Source organism: Lacerta agilis, chromosome 2 (genome assembly GCF_009819535.1).
Source record: "Lacerta agilis isolate rLacAgi1 chromosome 2, rLacAgi1.pri, whole genome shotgun sequence".
Lineage (NCBI taxonomy): Eukaryota > Metazoa > Chordata > Lepidosauria > Squamata > Lacertidae > Lacerta > Lacerta agilis.
The window spans coordinates 81,922,466-81,941,278 of record NC_046313.1 but is presented as its reverse complement, the minus strand read 5'-3'; the positions used below and the strand labels follow the sequence as shown (position 1 = coordinate 81,941,278).

Below are 18,813 nucleotides of genomic sequence, written 5' to 3'. Positions count from 1 at the left end.
ACCAGGAGGGATGCCTTCCACATGTGCTGCGTCAGGAAGATTTTGGGCATCACATGGCAGGACAGAGTCTTAAACAAAGATGTGCTCTCCCAAGCCCACTTTCCCAGCAAGTTCACACTTCTGTCTCAGCGACGTCTACTCTGGCTTGGTCATGTACACAGAATGGAAGATGGCAGGATCCCCAAGGGTGTGCTTTATGGGGAGCTCCAGGCACCGGGCCTGTTGGCGTACCAACTCTGTGTTACAAAGATGCCTGCAAACTTGACGTGAAGGCTGGCAACATTGATCCCTACTGCATGGGAATCCCTGGCAGATGACCGCGGCACCTGGAGACAGACAGACAAGTGATTCATACACAGCAGTGACCAGAGGAAGAATGACCATTGAAAGAAGAAACCTCATGGTGCATCTGTAGCAGCAAAGCTGGATGATTTCATCTGTCCCAGACGTAATGAAAACATGCCTCTTGCGTATTAGTTTTTACAGCTACACCAGGTGCTGTATTCCTCCAATGGTTGGACTTTACCCCCAAAGGCACACTCTTCCATTGTCTCTGGAGACAGACAGACGCCAGTTGGTAGTTTAACATTTTTAGCTTCTCCTCAGAAACCCCTTCCCCCAAAAAATCTTTACTCTTGACCATTCAGCAAAGTCCTAGGGAAGAGGTATCAGGCTGGCAAAACTGTATTTTGGGGTTGCAGGCTGCTAGTACTGCCTGCTGTGTACTTGTTTCTATTTAGCATCCTCCAACACTCTCCTCTCAAAAGGAAGCTGGCGTTGAAAAAGTGCCATCAGTCTGGGAAGGAGAGGAGTGAAAACATATTCAAAGAAAGAAAATACACATTTAAAATCAGACTTAGAATGTAACTGTTTAATTTAACAAACAGTACCTGCACCCAGGTAAGTCCAGGTTTTTTTCTCCTGTTGTCACTGACTTTGGCAACCAGACCCAGCACATACAGGAAGATAACTCTTTCAACAGGAAAACAAACTATGTACTATCACAGTGGATTACACTTCTGGACTTTTAGAAATGCCTCTCACATTTCAGTTTTGCCAGTCTAGACCAGGATCTAGAGCATGAGCATTTTCCACAAAATAAATAGCATTTTCACAAGTCAACACAGGGCTCAAGAGATGAACATAGAAGACTAATCCAAATGTACTACATCCAGCAAGTCTTGGCATGCTGAGATCAGACTGAAGATTACCATTTGGGGGTGGGGAATCAAGAGCTTTCAAAAACTATACATCACACATTATTTTACCTAGCAGCAGGCCACCAGAATCCCAGATCTTACTTGCCAACACTCCTAGAAGCTTACTAATGACATTTATATTTATTTTGTGGAGGGGGTTAGGGAGTGGCAAATAGCAGTGCTAAATCTGAGCTGGATCCCCCAAAATGAATAATTGGTACTTCTGATTATATACTTCTTGGCTAGCCTGAAAGGCTTTATTTGTTGACCGAAAGAAATAGTAGATCACAGAACCAAGATACTATTTTCTTCGAGAAGAAAAAATAGGTTCTAATTCAGCCAATTACACAGCACCTGCACAGTTCCATAGGGATAGCTATTCAAGAAAGCCATGTCATCTTGACAAGGAAATCTTCAGGGATACTGTACAGGAAGTCGTATTTTTTCTAGCAAAATTTATGCTAAAAGCCTCATGACTTACCCTTGATCTTCCATCCGCTTTAACCCTCTGCTTGTGTGTGGGGGGGATCACCCTCCATAATAGACCCATGCAACCCATGCAAACAGAGGGTATAATTGAAAAGCATAAATACCATTTCTGTTCAAAACAGCAAACAATGCCCTTGAAACCAGTTGTTGCTGAATTAATGACCAAATTGTTAAGAATGTTACCTCAGCTTTGCCTTGGGCTGCTAATTAACCAACAGTCCATTAATTCCCTGGTAACAAGAGGTTTCTCAGGCCTTATTGCTTTTGACATCTTTAATTTTGCCATTCTTTTTGGAAAGCATTCCCACGATGATTCCAGCTTCAACATCAACCTTCAGCACCACCACAACTGCACCCCATCTGTAAAATGCATCCACTGGGGGAAGAATGCTGTGCGGGAAAGCGAAGGGCTAGCATACAAGGGCGGTTTTAAAACACAGCTTACAAAACAGGCCTGAAAGGAAGAATTCCCAACATAAACTACTTTTCTGCTGCATAATTTCCAAACCTGTACATTCTACAGGGACCAGGGCAGGGTCTGATTTTTTAATTTTTTAATTTTAGTTTACATGAGCCACAGTAAACATCCACTTCTCCTTAGTGGTTTTCATAATTTTCGATGTCATTTTTCAGTGCAAAATATATTTACTTTACAGTGTCTAGCTCTAACCCAGAAGATCTACCAAGCCATGTTCACGGTGGCCTTCATCAGGTGCCGTAAGAGTGACCTGTTTGTAAAATGCACCCTCTTTGTTACTTGTAATCTACAGCTGCAACCTTCAACTCAAATCACATCAATTGTATAAACACAGGGTGCAGGCGTTATTTGACAAACTGGGACGTTAAATATTCAGAATAGTAGCAGGTGTTAGGGCATGCATCACAGGCAGAAATTACAGCAGTTTGGCAGGAGTATGCTTTCTAGAAATACTTCACTGGGGTAATGCCTGTGTATGGATGGAGACACATTTCCCAGAAGAGTGACTGGGTTATGTTTAGGCACTTGCACGCCTAAAAAGTGCAGATTCCAAAGTACTCACTCATGCATTTGTATCTGAACATGCAACGTTAGAGGAGAGACTTATTCCTATTGCGGCACGGGCTGGGTGTTTGAGAAGCACTTTAGTTCTGCAAGGCTTGAGGGATGTTGAAGCCAAATATAGAGATTGCAGTGCTTGAAGTGCCGCACAACTGCAAACTTGATTTTAATATGGCTTGCAGCAGTGCAACGTTTTGAGGACTGAGGCTGAAGTGTGAAAATAGGTAAGCAATAAAACATGTAAATCATCAAATTGCTTTGCTGCCTTGGAGACTGGTTCAAGGTACAGTAGTCCATCTGTGAGTGTAAAACACCATGCTAGTCCACCTCACTATCCCCAAAAATGTTATCTATCACATCTAAGGTGCAGAAAATACTCTTTGTTTTTGAGCATTTCAAACAGATATATGATCTTGGTGGTGCTATAGTAGACCCTTTTCAGTGTTTTGTTTCCTGTTGTGGCCTTCTATAATAACACTTGGTTGGGTTGGGGGCCAGGAAGATCTACTTCATTCCTAAATGGCCATTATTATGGAATTAAGTGTGTATCAAAGTTTGGTCACATATTGTGGCCAAAGTATGTATTTCCAAGGTATAAAATATCATTGGGGGAAAGCCTGATTTTCCTAAAGTATGCACAGGCACATATTTTTCTCTTTGTGAACTGAAGTCTTATTTCCCTATCAGACATTTCCCAAATATTTCACTCCCCTTACAGTCTTGTTGGATACATGATGTTCATCCAGCCTAGTATTTAAGAACTCACCTGGCAGTCACAGGCAACAAGGAACCGCCTGCAGGCAAGTAAGCAGGTTGGCAGAGGAGGGGCAGAATATTTGATCCCCCCCCCCCCACCCAGCACAGAGAGCAAGGAGGCTGGAAGAGGAGGGAGGAAGCCTCTTTGTCTGCACCCAACACAGAAATGCAGTAAGCTCCACTCCTCCCAGAAGACAAGGCTTTTGCCTTTTTGGCAGGGAGTAACTTATGTAGGCTTATTAACAAGACACTTTCCCAAGACACACTTTGGTTAATGCTACTGAGACATCTGAACTATCCTTAAATAGGGAGGTGTTTTTTTCTTCTTTTTCTTTTAAGACTCTTAGGCTTCTCTACTTCTTGAGGCTCCTTTCAGTTGTGACATTCCAGCTGTGGGATGGTGGCAGCCATCAAATGAATTTCTTTAGAACAATTGTTTGTTTGTTTGTTTAAGATCATTTATATATAGACCACTAATGCATAGTTTCAGAGTTGTAAACAACAAAATAGAAAAGGATATAAGGTAACAGATATAAAACCTACAAATGTCTCTATGAAATCAAATAAAAAGGCAGCATTGCTACTCCCAGGTTTGTCTGAATAAAAACATGCACTGGAAAAAGCCAATTGCTGGCACATGTCAAACATCCATGTCCAGTTCATGTAACTTAAAAAAATATCAATCCACTAGTTAGTCTAAAAATATGATTTCATCAACTACCTCCTCTACCTACTCCTGCCAGTGCCATGTATTGTGTATCAGAATACTGCTTGCCTCCTCAAAATACACTATGAGAAGAATCCATTCTACATTTCTTGTTAGTAACCTCCATTAGGAGCTGTTTTCCTAGAGCAATGAAGGCCATAATATTTGAGGCTTCATGAGACAGATGGAAAAGAAATCTCTTTTTACATACATCCAAGAAATTTTTTCATAAGTGACATTTTTGGATACTCTCAGATCCCAAAGAACAAAATTCTTCTTCTCTCTCTCTCTCTCTTTCACCCATCCACGGCAGGGTTAGTAGTACACAAGGGTACTTTTTTCAGTAGTAGAAATCAGCCATAATTCACTGTTTCAACTTCATAGCCTATCAAGGAGCCTTCTACCTTATGCCTGTGTGTTAAAAGTCTGTGCAATTTTCCTTTCTGTAAAAAGCCCATGGGGATACATACCACATGCCAGTTTCTCCAACATAATAACTTTAAATACTCACGCCTATTAAGTTTAAGGATCCTACAATCATTAAATGGAACTCAGAGATATGGGGTCCCATATGGAGTAAATCTCTCTGGCAGCCTATTCACTGGAACGCTGCCTTGGATTCAAGGCTGATCTCTAGTGGGACAATAAGATAAAGGGCATTCTTTAAATGAACATTGATAAAAAGTGCACAGAGTGAGTAACACCCTCAGCCAGGCGTGCAAACAACAGAGCTCTTGGTAAACAGCTTCAGAAGCTCATAAAAAGGAGTCAGGTCTCCGAGGAAAGTTATCTTTTAACAACTTTTTAATCCTCCAAACACCATCATGCTTGTGTAGCTTTACGCTTTAGAGAAAGTGTCATATCCCACCACCACACATTCTTGGTGCTTCCATTAATAATAATAATAATAACAATAATAATGACAATAGTGTCAAATTTCACAAAAGAAAGTTTAAAACCAGCCTTTAGAGGATACATCAGGAACACCTGCACTAAGCCTCAGCATCTTTACTGATTTTCCCTTCACTCCTGCCCTGCCGCCCCTTAACAGATTCAGAGACTGTAAAAACATTTAATCCTCAGACACTAATCTAAATGTAACACTCAAAAGAAGACAAAGACGATGCAGAAGGAGGAAAAAATTGGCCACTGCCTTTTGGGAGTCTCGCTTTATCCCAGGAGCGAGCGCATTAATAGAGCTTGGAATGAAATGCCATTTTATTCCCTGTAGCAGGGAGGGGATTAACAAGTTGTCTTCTCTAAACCTAGTCTGCGTCATGGCTCTCTGAGCAGCGAGAAAAGGACAGGGAGTGAAGTAAAAGGTGGGGAGCACTGGCCTTTTATTTACACGCATCTCCTTTTGTGGATGATCACTGATGTGAAGAGTTTGCTAAACAGTGGAATGTGTGCAGGCGTGCGGTGTGCGTCTAGATCTAAGTCCCCAGCCTTTAATTCCACTGGCTGACACGTGCACATACAAAATAACGCAGCCTTTGTAATAAAATAAAGCAGGCAATGCATTTCGTGGCGGTTCTCCAAGACAACACAACATGCGCAGAACGAGGGCACAACAAGGAAGGTGGCAAAAGAGCTGATAGTTTTCCAAGCTCTGATCGGTACGGCTCCTGTTGCTAGGTGGCTCTTTGCTGGGAAAGACAGAGGGCTGGGTAATATCCAGCACAGAATGAAAGAGCAAATGTAGCAGGGAGGATATTTCTTAATGTGCTGCCAGCAGTTCAGATGTGAGAACAAACAGTCAAGTCACAGTGGATTGACCACCTCTGGGTCAATACTGATACCCTCCCTCCAGGTGAGGCCACAGGATGAAACACCTACCACTGCTTTGCTGTGTCGCTTGGCACAAACCAGTTCATCCCCTTTTCTGTACAGATTTCCTCTCTTCTGAGAGAAAAAGAGCCAGACTTGTCCACTAACCTCAAAGGAACATTTTTTATTGTGTGGCCTTGTTAGTGAAGTTCCGCACAACACTCTGAAATGTTGAAGTGCTGTCATAAATACCAGTTAGCATTATTCATTCAGAGGAAATAAAAAGCCCTTTAATGCACTAGGCCACTTGTGCCAGAGCTGCAGATGGTCGAGAGGACGAGAAAATGAATGGAAAGGGATGCAACAGAAGCTTAGCAATGCCAAGGAAACAGCCTCCATAATTCGTGCCTCTTCTACTCATGCTGCCATTTGGTTTCTGAAAAGCGGGAGTTGCTGCTCACAGCAGAGAAAATTCTGTGTCTCCGGCTTATCCAAACACAGCAAATGACACATATAAAAGATGGTGTCTGGCAGAAGGTGACAAAAAACGGAAACACCTTCAATGTATATATGTAAGGGAAGGAATGAGGGTCTCGTTCTAGTAATTCACCATGAGTAATGGCAAGTGGGTGGTAACACTAGAACTGGAGAGAGAGGAAATCAATTTCCTATCACACTTTTTGTAAAAACAGCTGTGTTTATGTGAACTGAGCATAAGGCTGAGAGATAGCTCCAACTTTTCCACTGAACAAGAGACATACACAGGGCAATTTGGTGAGCCCTTTACACTAGTACAATCTTGGAAAAACCAGTGGGATACACTATTTTAATGAGTCAACTATAGACCTCTAAGAGCTGGGTTACACTATGAATTATCCTGAGACAGCAGCTCCTGAATAGCACTTGCTGTTTACACTTTGAAGAAGTGACTCATAAGCTGAAGAAAATTTAAAGACAAAGCCAACAAGACCAGAGGGTTATGACACAAATCAAGTTAATCAAAGTGTAAAGTGATGATGTAAACAGCAGCCAAGTTATGATCTGTGGTGGGTGCAGGGTGGAGTTTGCTATGACCCATCAGCAACCCTAAGCAGTTAGTAAAAGCACCCAGGAACTCCTTGGCTACCAAAGAAGAGCACATAACTGAATTAATCAAGCCCAACATTTGCTATTCGCAGTCTGAATAAGTCAGACAATGGTGAGGCAATACTTAAGCATGGCCACTTCTGTAAAGTCCAAACAGTATTATCAGATGGTTAAGATGGGGTTTAATGTTGCGCCTTGTGCCAGATTACTACTTTCCGTATTTGGAGGTGTGTGTCAAAAGGTAAGAAAATGTGTACACTGACAGTGTTTCACTAGTAATAAACAATAACAAGATGTGCCTGTTAAGTCCTACGGATTTGCATCTCAATAATTCACTTAAGGATGGGGAGGAGAAAGCTGCTTGCTCACTTGACCCTGCCTAAACTGTGCACCGAAGTCAGGATACATTCAAGGATGCAAAACTAGGATTTCCAACCATGGCACTGTTTAACAACAATAAGCATTGATACGGCTCTTTTTGAATGTTCAAAGTGCTTTATTCATCTTTACAACAAATCTGCAATGGTAGACCAGTATTACCACTGCTGTATTCACATGGGGAGTGGAGGCAAAAGAGAGCGAGTTGCCTAAGGGCAACCACCTACCGAGTTCATAACAGAGCATGAGACTCTTAATCACAGGGTTGTGGGTTCGACCTTCACATTGGTAAAAATATTCCTGCATTGAAGGAGGTTGGACTAGATCACCCTTTGGGTCCCTTCCAACTCTGTGAGTCAATTCTGTGACTTCCTGACTCACGGGTCTCTCAGAGCTCATACTCTTCGTCACCACTCCATCTTAAATTAGAATTTCCCTCTCCCTCAAATGTAAAAGTCACCTGTTCATAACAATGAAATAACCATTCCCCACAGAATATAAAAAGAGCCTGCTGGACCAGATGTCTGTGGGAAACCCCAATCACAAGAGCCCTCTCTCCTATGGCTCCTAGTCACTGGTATTCAGAAGTGCTACTGCCCCTGACCGTGGAGGCAGAGCATAGCAACCATGGTCAGTAGCCACTGATAGCCGTATCCCTCCATGGATTTGTCTAATCTTCTTTTGAAGTCATCCAATTTGATGGCCATCACTGCCTCTTGTGGGAGCGAGTTCCACAGTTTAACTATGTGATGTGTAAAGAAGTCCTTTCTTTTATCTGTTCCAAATCTTCCAACATTCAGCTTCATTGGGTTGTCCGCAAATTTTAGTGTTATGAGAGGAGGAAAACATTTCTCTCTCCACTTTTTCCATGGCATGCATAATTCTATATAAACATACTTCTATCTTAGCACCTCTTACTCACCTTTTATCTAAACTCGACTCCCTGTATCATTTTGGTTGCCTTTTTCTGAACCTTCTTCAACTCTACCATATCCTTTTTGAGGTGAGATGACCAGAACTGAGGACAGTATTCTAAATGTGGTCACAATATAGATTTGTATAACAGCATTATGAACGATCCACCTGCTGCTGCACACTGGGTCAATGTCTTCATCAAGCTATTCACTATGAACCCTAGGTCTCATTTCTGGTTAGTCACCCCCAGTTCAGGCCCTTTAGGCATATATGAGTAATTAAGTGGAGGAGGGGAGCTTTTTGGCACCAAATCTCTTTCACCTGCAGCTTCTTTCTTTGTAGGAGAAAGATGTGCAAAGTAACAGCTACGTTTTCGGTAAGTGAACTGCCAAAACCCCACACAAAGGCCTCATTGGGGCACCATCTGGAAATATAATGATGGAATTAAAGAATGAGTTGGCAGTGCAAAACAATGAAGTGAGAATAATTACAATGTGGTACTAGGTGAAATGGAAAGCATTGTTCATGGGCACGCAGTAGAGGAGGAGCATGTAACAACTTCAGCCAACAACAAACGGAGCAGGGTGTGGTGGAGGTTGCTTTCTAAAACCTTGCTTGAAATATTCTGGCTAAAAAAACCAGTATGGAATTAACAGCAGTCTTGACTTTTTCAAGAATGCCTCATAATACAAGATACAAATGTGTGCCACTGGTCCCCTATCCAGTAAGAAAATGTGGAGGAATAGGATGAAGCCCCAAAAGGAATGCACTGAAGATAAAGGAAATATTGGCACAACTGAAAACAAGAAATATAGGACACAACCGCTGGTCTTAATCTCTTCCTGCAGGAAATCCCAAAGAACCTGCATATTTCTAATTATTGCTTTCTTGCCAACTAGAAACATAGTTCTGGAAACATATTTGGCTTTGATATCATCTTCCTGTGTTCTAAGACAACTGAAGAAAAGGCTGTCATAACTTAATTACTGCTTTCCAACTTTTGAAATATTTATTCCAGCAGCAACTTATTTTTAAGAGAATGTACAAATATATGCAGCAAGTTGGCAACTCTGTTTTTGTTTGTTGTTTGCTTGGTTTGTGGTGTTTTTTTTTCTTTTTCTTTTCTTTTTTAAATGGAACAGCAACATGCCCAGACCTGCTGCCAATTGTCCAAGCAAACTCAAAAGTGAGACTTTTAAGAAGTCAGCACCAATAAGCAGCAAATGCAGTATAAGTAGTAGACATTTACCATGCTACAGCCATCCACATTATTGTTTCCCTGTATGGGAAACCTGTCCATCTCTGCTTTATGAGACATATTGCCCAAAGTGTCCCAGGTTCCATATATATATGGGATAGCTCTGCCAGTAGAGCACAAGACTTGTAATCTCATGGTCATGGGTTCGAGCCTCATGTTGGGCAGAAAAATTCCAGCGTGACTGGGGGTTAGACTAGGTGACCCTCAGAGTCCCTTCCAATTCTACCATTCTATGATTCTAAATGTATAAAACAAAGTTTGCCATTACACCATTTAAGAATAGAGTGCTCCGTTATAGATCCCATTTAGTTATCCAGCATCGAGATCCGATGGATAGTCCTTGCATTCCGAGAAGAACAGATCAATAACAAAATGCTCTGACTTCTACTTATTGTTCCAAATAAAAGTGTATTGCAGTGGCATTAGCATACCAGTGTCTTTCTTATCAGCAAAAGAAACAAAATCATGTCACACTGCATAAAAATAATCAATTTGTGACTTGCCTCTAAGAATTTAAAACTGATGTGTTACCTTTTCCATTACTACAACATAGCATAGCTCCCCCCCTACCAATTACCCATTTTTAAGGCAGGCATGTTTCCAATGCTGGAGGAGGAATTTGTATTTGATATTCTGCTTTATCACTACCCGAAGGAGTCTCAAAGCGGCTCACAGTCTCCTTTCCCTTCCTCCCCCACAACAAACACTCTGTGAGCTGAGTGGGGCTGAGAGACTTCAAAGAAGTATGCCTACCCCAAGGTCACCCAGCAGCTGCATGTGGAGGAGTGGGAAATTGAACCCGGTTCACCAGATTACGAGTCCACCGCTCTTAACCACTACACCACACTGGCTCTGGGATGTGGTGAGCCTTGCTACCATAAGCACAAACTAAACTAGCTCTTGCCAGGGGGGTGAGGTGGAGAGGAACCTGAGTTTACATCAGAAAACAAAGAGAACCACCATAATGTTGGATCCACTGTTGCTGTGTGCTCCCGTAATGTTACCAATCTCTTTTAGGAAGTCTTTCCAAAACCCTTCTACCACTGGGCAGCTCCATCATAGTTGCCAATATGTTCCTTTTGAAGTGTCACCTCTCCAACCATCTGCTGATCCTTTCCCCATCATTCTTGCTGGTTGAACAACTTTTGTAGTATCATCACTTTTGTAGTATTTTTGAGAAAGTTCTCACTTGTATGAGCAGGTAATGGTGTCCCCCCTCCCCAACTGGGCTCTTGTGTATCATTTCACCTATATCTGTCTTTTTCATGGATTTGATATTTCTTAATCTGATTATAGTAACATCTATCTAGAGCTTGATTACCAGATGTCCCTGTTTCCCGGGGACAGTGCCTGGATTTACAAATCAGTCCCCATACAAAATCCATGGAAGTTGAAAAGTGTCCCCGGATTCATGGAAAAAAATCTGGTAACCTTAATCTAGAGGTAGTTTATTTTTGAGTCCATGCCACTGAAGCTTTTCTTAACATCCAGGTAAACCTTTCAAATGTTATTACTGTCCTGGTGGCCTCCTTTTTAGTAAATGCCTTTGGGATTACTTGGCGTATTTAATATATGTTTTGTGATAAAATGTCAAGCATGATGCTGTTCTAGCCAATCTACTGGTGTAATCTTGTAATCTGTGCCTAATTTTGTCTTCTGACAGAGGTCTTCCTTATAAAATAATAATAATCTCCTAATCAATATATCCTACAGGTAGGTAGCTGTGTTGGTCTGGCGTAGTCAAAACAAAATAAAAAATAAAAAATATATTAAAAATCCTTCCAGTAGCACCTTAGAGACCAACTAAGTTTGTTCTTGGTATGAGCTTACATGTGCATGCACACTTCTTCAGATACACTGAAACAGAAGTCACCAGACCCTTATATATAGTGAGAGGGTGGGGAGGTGTATTGATTAGAAGCTCTCTCCTAATCAATATAGTTCCTGCACATTCCATCTTGCAAAGTGTTTTTCTTTTTATCTTAGTTATATTCCCAACTAAATTCCAACTTAGAATGGATAAGCAGCTAACTCCTAAACTACAGAGGTCAACTCATCTTTGTTAATTGTTCTTCAGTGCCCATTATTTTCTGATCTTTCCTGGGAGGAAAACATCATAGCCTTCTCAATGCAAGGAGCTGAGAAGGCAGCTCCCTAAGCATCATCTCTTACACCTTTGAGATTCAAAGTCTTCTCTAGACTGCTCTGCAAGACCCATACTCACCTGTAACCTGTGGAAAACCCAGTGGATGCCTTCTGTGCCAACTTTTAAATGCCTGCTGAAAACTATCTTACTTTTGTCATCTCTCCCCCTGGGTATCCCATCGTAGTATTTGGTTGCTTACTAGTGTGGATTATTATATCTGCTCTAGCATTGTCAACGAAAAAGAATCCTCGAAAGGAAGAATTAATTTGTTTATTAAAACATGGGGAATACTATGCTAGACATCTCCATCCTTTAAATGGATTTAGAATATGAAACGTGTATTAAAGTGACAAAAAGGAGGCATAAAATATCATATACATATTGGCTTCAAGATAAAAATACTATTTTAAGAAATGTAGCACATGCTCTGTTAATTAACACCTAACATCTAATTTGTCATCATTTATTTGCTTGTTGCACAAAAAAGCAACTCTTAATCATCTAATTGATATATTTGCTTCAAGGGCCATTGCACACAATATGGCCCAATTATACACATTTTCTAATGCAGGTACATTTTGCAGGTTGCCTCGGCCAACTGGGAGCCCCTCGCAATGTGTCAGAAGCATGTTAAAATACATGTTTATTTGAAGCACTATGTATTATTGACTTTTGTGTATATGCTAAACATGTACGATGTACTGTAATTCTTATGCATTGTCCTTGAAATTTCACGGAATGTATTAACTTAACTCTTCAGTTTAAGGAAGTTTTTTTTTAAAACAACAACAACAACAACAACAACAACAACAACAACAACAACAACAAACTAACAAAAAATTACCAATAGCTATTTGGCTTATAGTGGAAAGGTAGCTTTCAATGCTTATTGCTTCAGGGCTTCCTATAGCTCAGATCATGTTCATATACTCCTCCTTAACCGTAAGAGCAATGCCTCCCCATACTTTCCCCATATGGCAACTACAAAAATATTTGTATTTCTGGTCTGTCAGACTTGGCTCCTATCAGGTTTGGGGCAGGGTGACATGTAGTAAGTTGAGGAAGGAGCTAAAGCCAGGCAATGGACAGAGCTGCATAATCCTGGCCTGAAATAGAGCAGAATCCCTTTGCTTCTATAGTGTGAGCAAGTGTGACCTGGATGCACAGTATCTACTCTGCTCTACTATGACACTTCTTGGCTGGTTTCCGTGTAATTCCCTGCTTTGGCCAGAAATGGGTGGAAGCATGCAAAGTGAATTCCCATCAGGACCACATTGAACCACCTCCTTCTGGAAAAATAATATTGTTTTTAATCTGCCAATGGGATAACAATTGCATTCTTACCTGATCTGATCTTCTGCATTGGTAACTGCCTCATTGTATTGATCCAAGGTCATCTTGTAGATTTCAGAATTCTGAAAGTTTAAAAAGGCATCACCCAGCATTACAAATTAATGTTTCTTAAGCAGCATAGCCCACTACAAAGGCTCTTAAACTGATAAAGGCAAGTAGGACAGACATGTAATAATATGCTATACATTAAAGCACAAAAAGGGAGGGCTGACAGGGATGAAAATGCTTGCAAAAACGAAGGATTTTGAAGCTCATCATCATCATTTATACCCTACCGGCTAACAGATAAAATAATAGCTAAAAACATACCGGTGAGCTTCACCTTGTATCATTTCATACATGAGCTCCTGTAGTCAACCTTATTGTACTGAGTGAGAATGAGCAAATTAGCAGCCCACTTCCAATCCAAAGAAAATATACTCAAGAATTGGGCTTTCAGGTATATGGGGAAAGTTCTCCTGGCAACTGCTGGTACCTTTCTGAGAGATAAGCTTCAAGCTTGGAGATTCACAGGTCTGGCAAGGGCAATGTCAACCAGTCATTATTGTAAAGGTATAAATAACCAAATCAGAAACATAAAAGGCAGGTTAACTGAAAAGCAAGTATCCAAATATTACTAGCCTTTTTATAACTCAGGGTTGGGGAAAGGGATCCAGTCCATAGGCTGGATTGATGGGTGGAGCTGCCCATTAATCACCTGACATCACAATAATAACAGGTGACCCAAAGTAAAAATGTTCCTGTGTGGTACAGCTCAAATTTAATCAGACACAACACAAAGAAATATTTGCACTTACATCAAGCCATACTCTGGGGGTTTGCTGGGAGTGAAACATACCTGCTTTGGGCAGCAATCACACTGAACTTGCTGTCAATGTCGATCAGCTGATCAGCACTGACAGCAAGCGCCACTCACAAAAAAATAGTTGGGATCACACTTTAAGGTTCCCAATTGTTCCTTTGGAGCAGGAGGGTGTGGTTTGTGAAAACAGCCTCATGGGCCAAATTTGTCCCAACAGGCAAAGATTTTCCACCCCTGTTATAAACAATCTCTTGACAGCATCCTACATTTACTTTGATTAAACTCCACCTGAACTTAGACACCACACCAACTTTTCAAATATAGTAACTTCACTTTGTGAAGTAAAGCAATGTATTGAAATTTTATCCAATTCAGGAGAAAGCTGTTATTCCCTAGCCTTCATAAATAAGTCTTAAGACTGCAAATAATGCACGATATAGTCATTGCTTTATACTTCAGTTGTAAACTGGGACTAAAGTTGTATGCCCCAGGCACTATACAACCTAAACAACTTTGAACAATTATTTCATTCTACCAACCCACTGGGGAAAGGAATCATCTCCCAACTATATTGTCCACCATTTCCCTTATTTCTTTAAGACTAAAATGGGGAAAGATTTTGGAGAAGTACTAGAGGAACAACTTTGGAATTGTTTTTTTGGAAGAGACTACCATTTGGATTTATCTCAAATAGGACTTGAGAAAATGCTCTAAACATACACTGCTGGTACATGTGCCCAACAAGACTGAATAAAATTAACCGCAATGTATCCAAACTCTGCTGGTGGTAATGCACTTTGAGGTGTTCTTGAGGAGACACAAGGGCATTTTACACTGTTTACTGAGGGGCAATGAGCATAAAATCAATTCTCTCATCTGGTGGCAGTGAGAGGTTTAAAAGGAAGGGAGAGAAGACGACAGAGGGGTACACCCTTGGCTGGAACTCCCTTCCTCCCCGTATCATAAGATGCAGAGAAGACAGGGTGCCATAACACCACCATACTCAATGGGCTGGAAATGTTCTTTACAGGGCTCTTGTGAGGAGAAAAACTGAAAGAAAACAAATCATGTACACCATCCTGGCTTCTTGAAGGAAAAGTGCAAGGCAAATGTGAGAATGAAGTCCTATTAAATAACAGATCCATACTTATGGCAAATTGTGCTTGTTATGGATTATCTGCAGGAAATATGCAGTGTACATGACAGGCGCACATCCCAAAATATCCAGATATGAACACTGATGAACCTTGGCCCAAACATGATTGTCACATAAAGCATGGAACCATTGCTAGCCCTTTCATCTATGCAACATAAGCAAATGGCATATGGACACATTTCCACTGTAAACTTGCTGATTAACAGTGAGTAGCTAAATAGATAAACACAAATCTAAATAATCAATTCAAATAAAATAGTGTGTGACAGATTTCTTTTACTGTATAATTCCCTTTCTGGAGGATCCTTGCCCTTTTCAGATTATATCATGATTCTCTCAAGTGTTATTTTCCTTCCATTTTCTCAGCACAGCAGCTGAAACAAAGTTTTATTCCTGCATTTACTTTTATCCTCCAGCAATGTCTAGCCACAATGCTTAGGAAAAATGGAACTTAAACAGAAAAAAGACCACTCATTATGCTTACAATCTTGCCCCTTCTCAGATAGATTTGTATTTCTGTGCACTTCCCTACTACTTTCCTTGCAGAGTTCATAAATTAACAGGTTCATATAAGCATGCTTTGATATTCCTTTCAAATTTGCTATATGAAAGCATTATTGTTAGATGTATCTTTATGCATTGCACAAAGAAGCCCAGCAGGGAATTGTTTTCACAGGTTTTCAACAAAAAAAACTCTTTCAGGAACTGACAAATTACAGATGAGGCTTCACCTCAAAATGTACTTTGGCAGCAAGAGCTGTCTGTCTGTCTGTCTATGTGTGTTACATAATGGTTAATTTTATTTCACTTTAGAACTTTAAACACTCTGTCCTCTCCCTCTCTCAGGTCACCAGCCTGGAATGCAGATTTTAATAGCACCTTCCCTCCCACCTGCACTGCACAGCCCTGCAACTCCCTGCTGTTCCTCACTTGCCTCTGAAAAACCCAAAGACCTGTGCCTCCATTAATTAAAATCGCCATTAAAAATTAAATATTGTGAATAAGTAGGTGTGAGCATTATCTCCATGGGTTTCATAAATCTCACTGTTTCTCCAATTACTTCTCAAGCAATTTTCATATTTCATACTGTCTGATTTCTCATAGGACCTGGATTTGCAAGATCAAAACGATGACAAAAAGTAGAAAAAAGCAAGCAAGAGCGGAAGGTAGCAAAATGAAACATTTTGCAGGCAACAGGAAGGAGCCCCATCAAATTCTATTAGCTAGCAGTGATCTGCAACGAAGGAGCAGCAGGAATGGAAAATAAGAACAAATATGTTGTACATAAGGCTCAGCATGAAGCTGGGATTTAACCCTAACCCTAAGACTGAAAACAGAAAAAGGAATTGATTAACAGGGATGTTTCCCAGGTGTAAGCGTTTTATAAAATGATTACAGAAGAATCTTTGGCTATAGTAAACACATCAACAAGAGGGCAGTACTTTAGTGACAAGTTTGTAAAAAAAAAACCATCACACAAAGCTATCACCATGTATTTATCCTGCACAAGTCTCAGTTAACTTTACATCAGCTACTCAAAGCAACATGATAAAATCAAAGTTCACTATCAAAACCCCAATGCAATGCAATATAGTACAAAGCTACAATTTAAAAGTCAGAAGTAATTAAACTTCTGACTTTCAGAAATAAAAAGAAATACAGGCCAGAGTGACTTACAAGAACTGATTAGAGTCTTGTGGAACAAAAGTAGTTGTAACGGCTGGCAAGTTTGTTTTGGGAATGTGTTTCCACTCCCTACCAAGAATTTCCTACTCTATTGCATTAGCAGATTGTGCCCTCCCAAAAGAGTAACTTGAAGAGCATGTTTTCATCCTTGGTTCTAAGAACACAGTATACAATTTCTCTACGAAGACTTTCTTTGTGCACTTTCCTGTTGCTCCTCAAAGCTGTTGAACAGCTTTGCTCTCTCTAAGCACCAAGGCAGGCTTCTCTGTCAAACAGCTCCACTTCTACAAAACTTCTACCTCGGGTTAAGAACTTAATTCATTCTGGAGGTCCATTCTTAAACTGAAACTGTTCTTAACCTGAGGTACCACTTTAGCTAATGGGACCTCCCGCTGCTGCTGCGCTGCCGCACGATTTCTGTTCTCATCCTGAAGCAAAGTTCTTAACCTGAGATACTATTTCTGGGTTAGCAGAGTCTGTAACCTGAAGCATCTGTAACCTGAAGCGTCTGTAACCCGAGGTACCACTGTACTTGGAGAAGGAAACTGAGCTTCACCTTTCCTTCACCGTTACCAGTTAAGCTTCCCTTTAAGACCAGGAGCTTCCTAGACACCATACTGGCCACAGTAGTCCTTCCTCAAGACTTGTAGTCCATCAGAGCAACCAGATAGGAAGAGGATGCCTCAATAAGTCTTTAGCTGGATTTTAATCATTTATCTTAAGTGTGTCTATAAGATTTCCCTTTGGACTCGGGACTACAGATTTCAAGCATGGTTAGCTGCTCGTCAACTTTGCTAATAACTTCCAACAGGTAAGTCTGAAATAAACTGAGAGATCTAAGGACCAGCCAGTTGATTACAAGTGTCAGATATTGAATACAAGGCCTGAAATCTGAGATTATAGGCATGTGCTTAATTTTATGTTTTTTTCCTAAGCAAACACTTATTAGCATAAGTTTACAGGAGCAAAAGGGAAAAGGATTTGATGTCCAGGATTTTATATCAATTCATGCGCTGCCATTTTAATGAACGCTGGAGCAGCTCCGAAGTCTGAATACACAGCAAAAATGCAATGTGTGAAGTAGCAATGCAGTGATTTCACCTACTGAGAGGCATGCATGCTGTATTCTTCCTGTAGGCAGCTGTTGGAGCAAATTTTCCATCTGGAAAAAAACTGCACTTAACATCAGGCACTTTAAAAAAGTGTTATGAAAATAGTAACTGCAGTGTTTTATATAAGGTGGGAAAGCTGTGACTAGTCCTGCATTATGCTGTGCAGATATGTGCCCCCCCCCCCGAAATATAACTGATATTTTTGATGGGGAATGCCAAAAATACACAAGCTATGTGGGACATATGCCTGTTCAGTTCTGTAACATGAACAAATTATGTGAGAAAATGTATAGGGCTGGATTAAATCCTTAAACCCCACCTCCTGCTCTCCTCAGTTTTAGACAAGGTACGCAATTCAAGGATCATTTAATCACCATTGCTGGAATTTAGGTATCTCACAATTCTACAATTCTGTATAATCTGTGATGCTATGGAACAGGAGATATGTGGAACTGCTTTTCCAGCTCATCACAAAGTCTGCTTCATTTCACTTGCATAAAGTACACACTGGTCTAGGTGAGATATAAGACGCATGACTGAAAAACACGGAAGAGTAAGACAAAAACCAGAAATTAATCATTTTTAGGAAAGGTCCTTTCCTGGTGTTAAAACAGCAGCAAGAGGGGGGGGTGTAGGTGAAAATACCTCAACAAGCATATTAGACTGAGAACTGGGTCAATGGATCAAAAGCTGTTTGTTTTTTAAAGAAAGACAGGACGACCGCAAGTTATATTGAGGTATGTTGACATGGCGGTGCCTAGACCCTTGTCAGTGGTCATAGTGCTGAAAGATACAAAGAGGATTAATGGCTGTTGAAACATTGCCAGCCTAGATGAATGCTAGCGATCCCCGTGATGAAACAGAGCAGACCAACAGAGGAGGCCTTGACAAATGCTGCAGATGACAGCTGCAGGATTACATGGTGCGATCTGCCTAGCACCTGACAGGAGCATCACTTAGAATCC

General features: G+C 40.8%; 1 protein-coding gene across 4 annotated transcripts in view; it reads right to left on the bottom strand.

The window, feature by feature from the left end:
- CHCHD6 (coiled-coil-helix-coiled-coil-helix domain containing 6) overlaps nt 1-18,813 on the bottom strand; it is a 200,780-nt gene that overhangs the window by 82,795 nt on the left and 99,172 nt on the right. For all 4 annotated transcript variants that reach the window (XM_033141059.1, XM_033141060.1, XM_033141062.1 and 1 more), the window contains one exon: nt 13,084-13,154. In XM_033141059.1, coding sequence (XP_032996950.1) covers nt 13,084-13,154 — 71 coding nt within the window. The remainder of the gene's footprint in view (nt 1-13,083; nt 13,155-18,813) is intronic.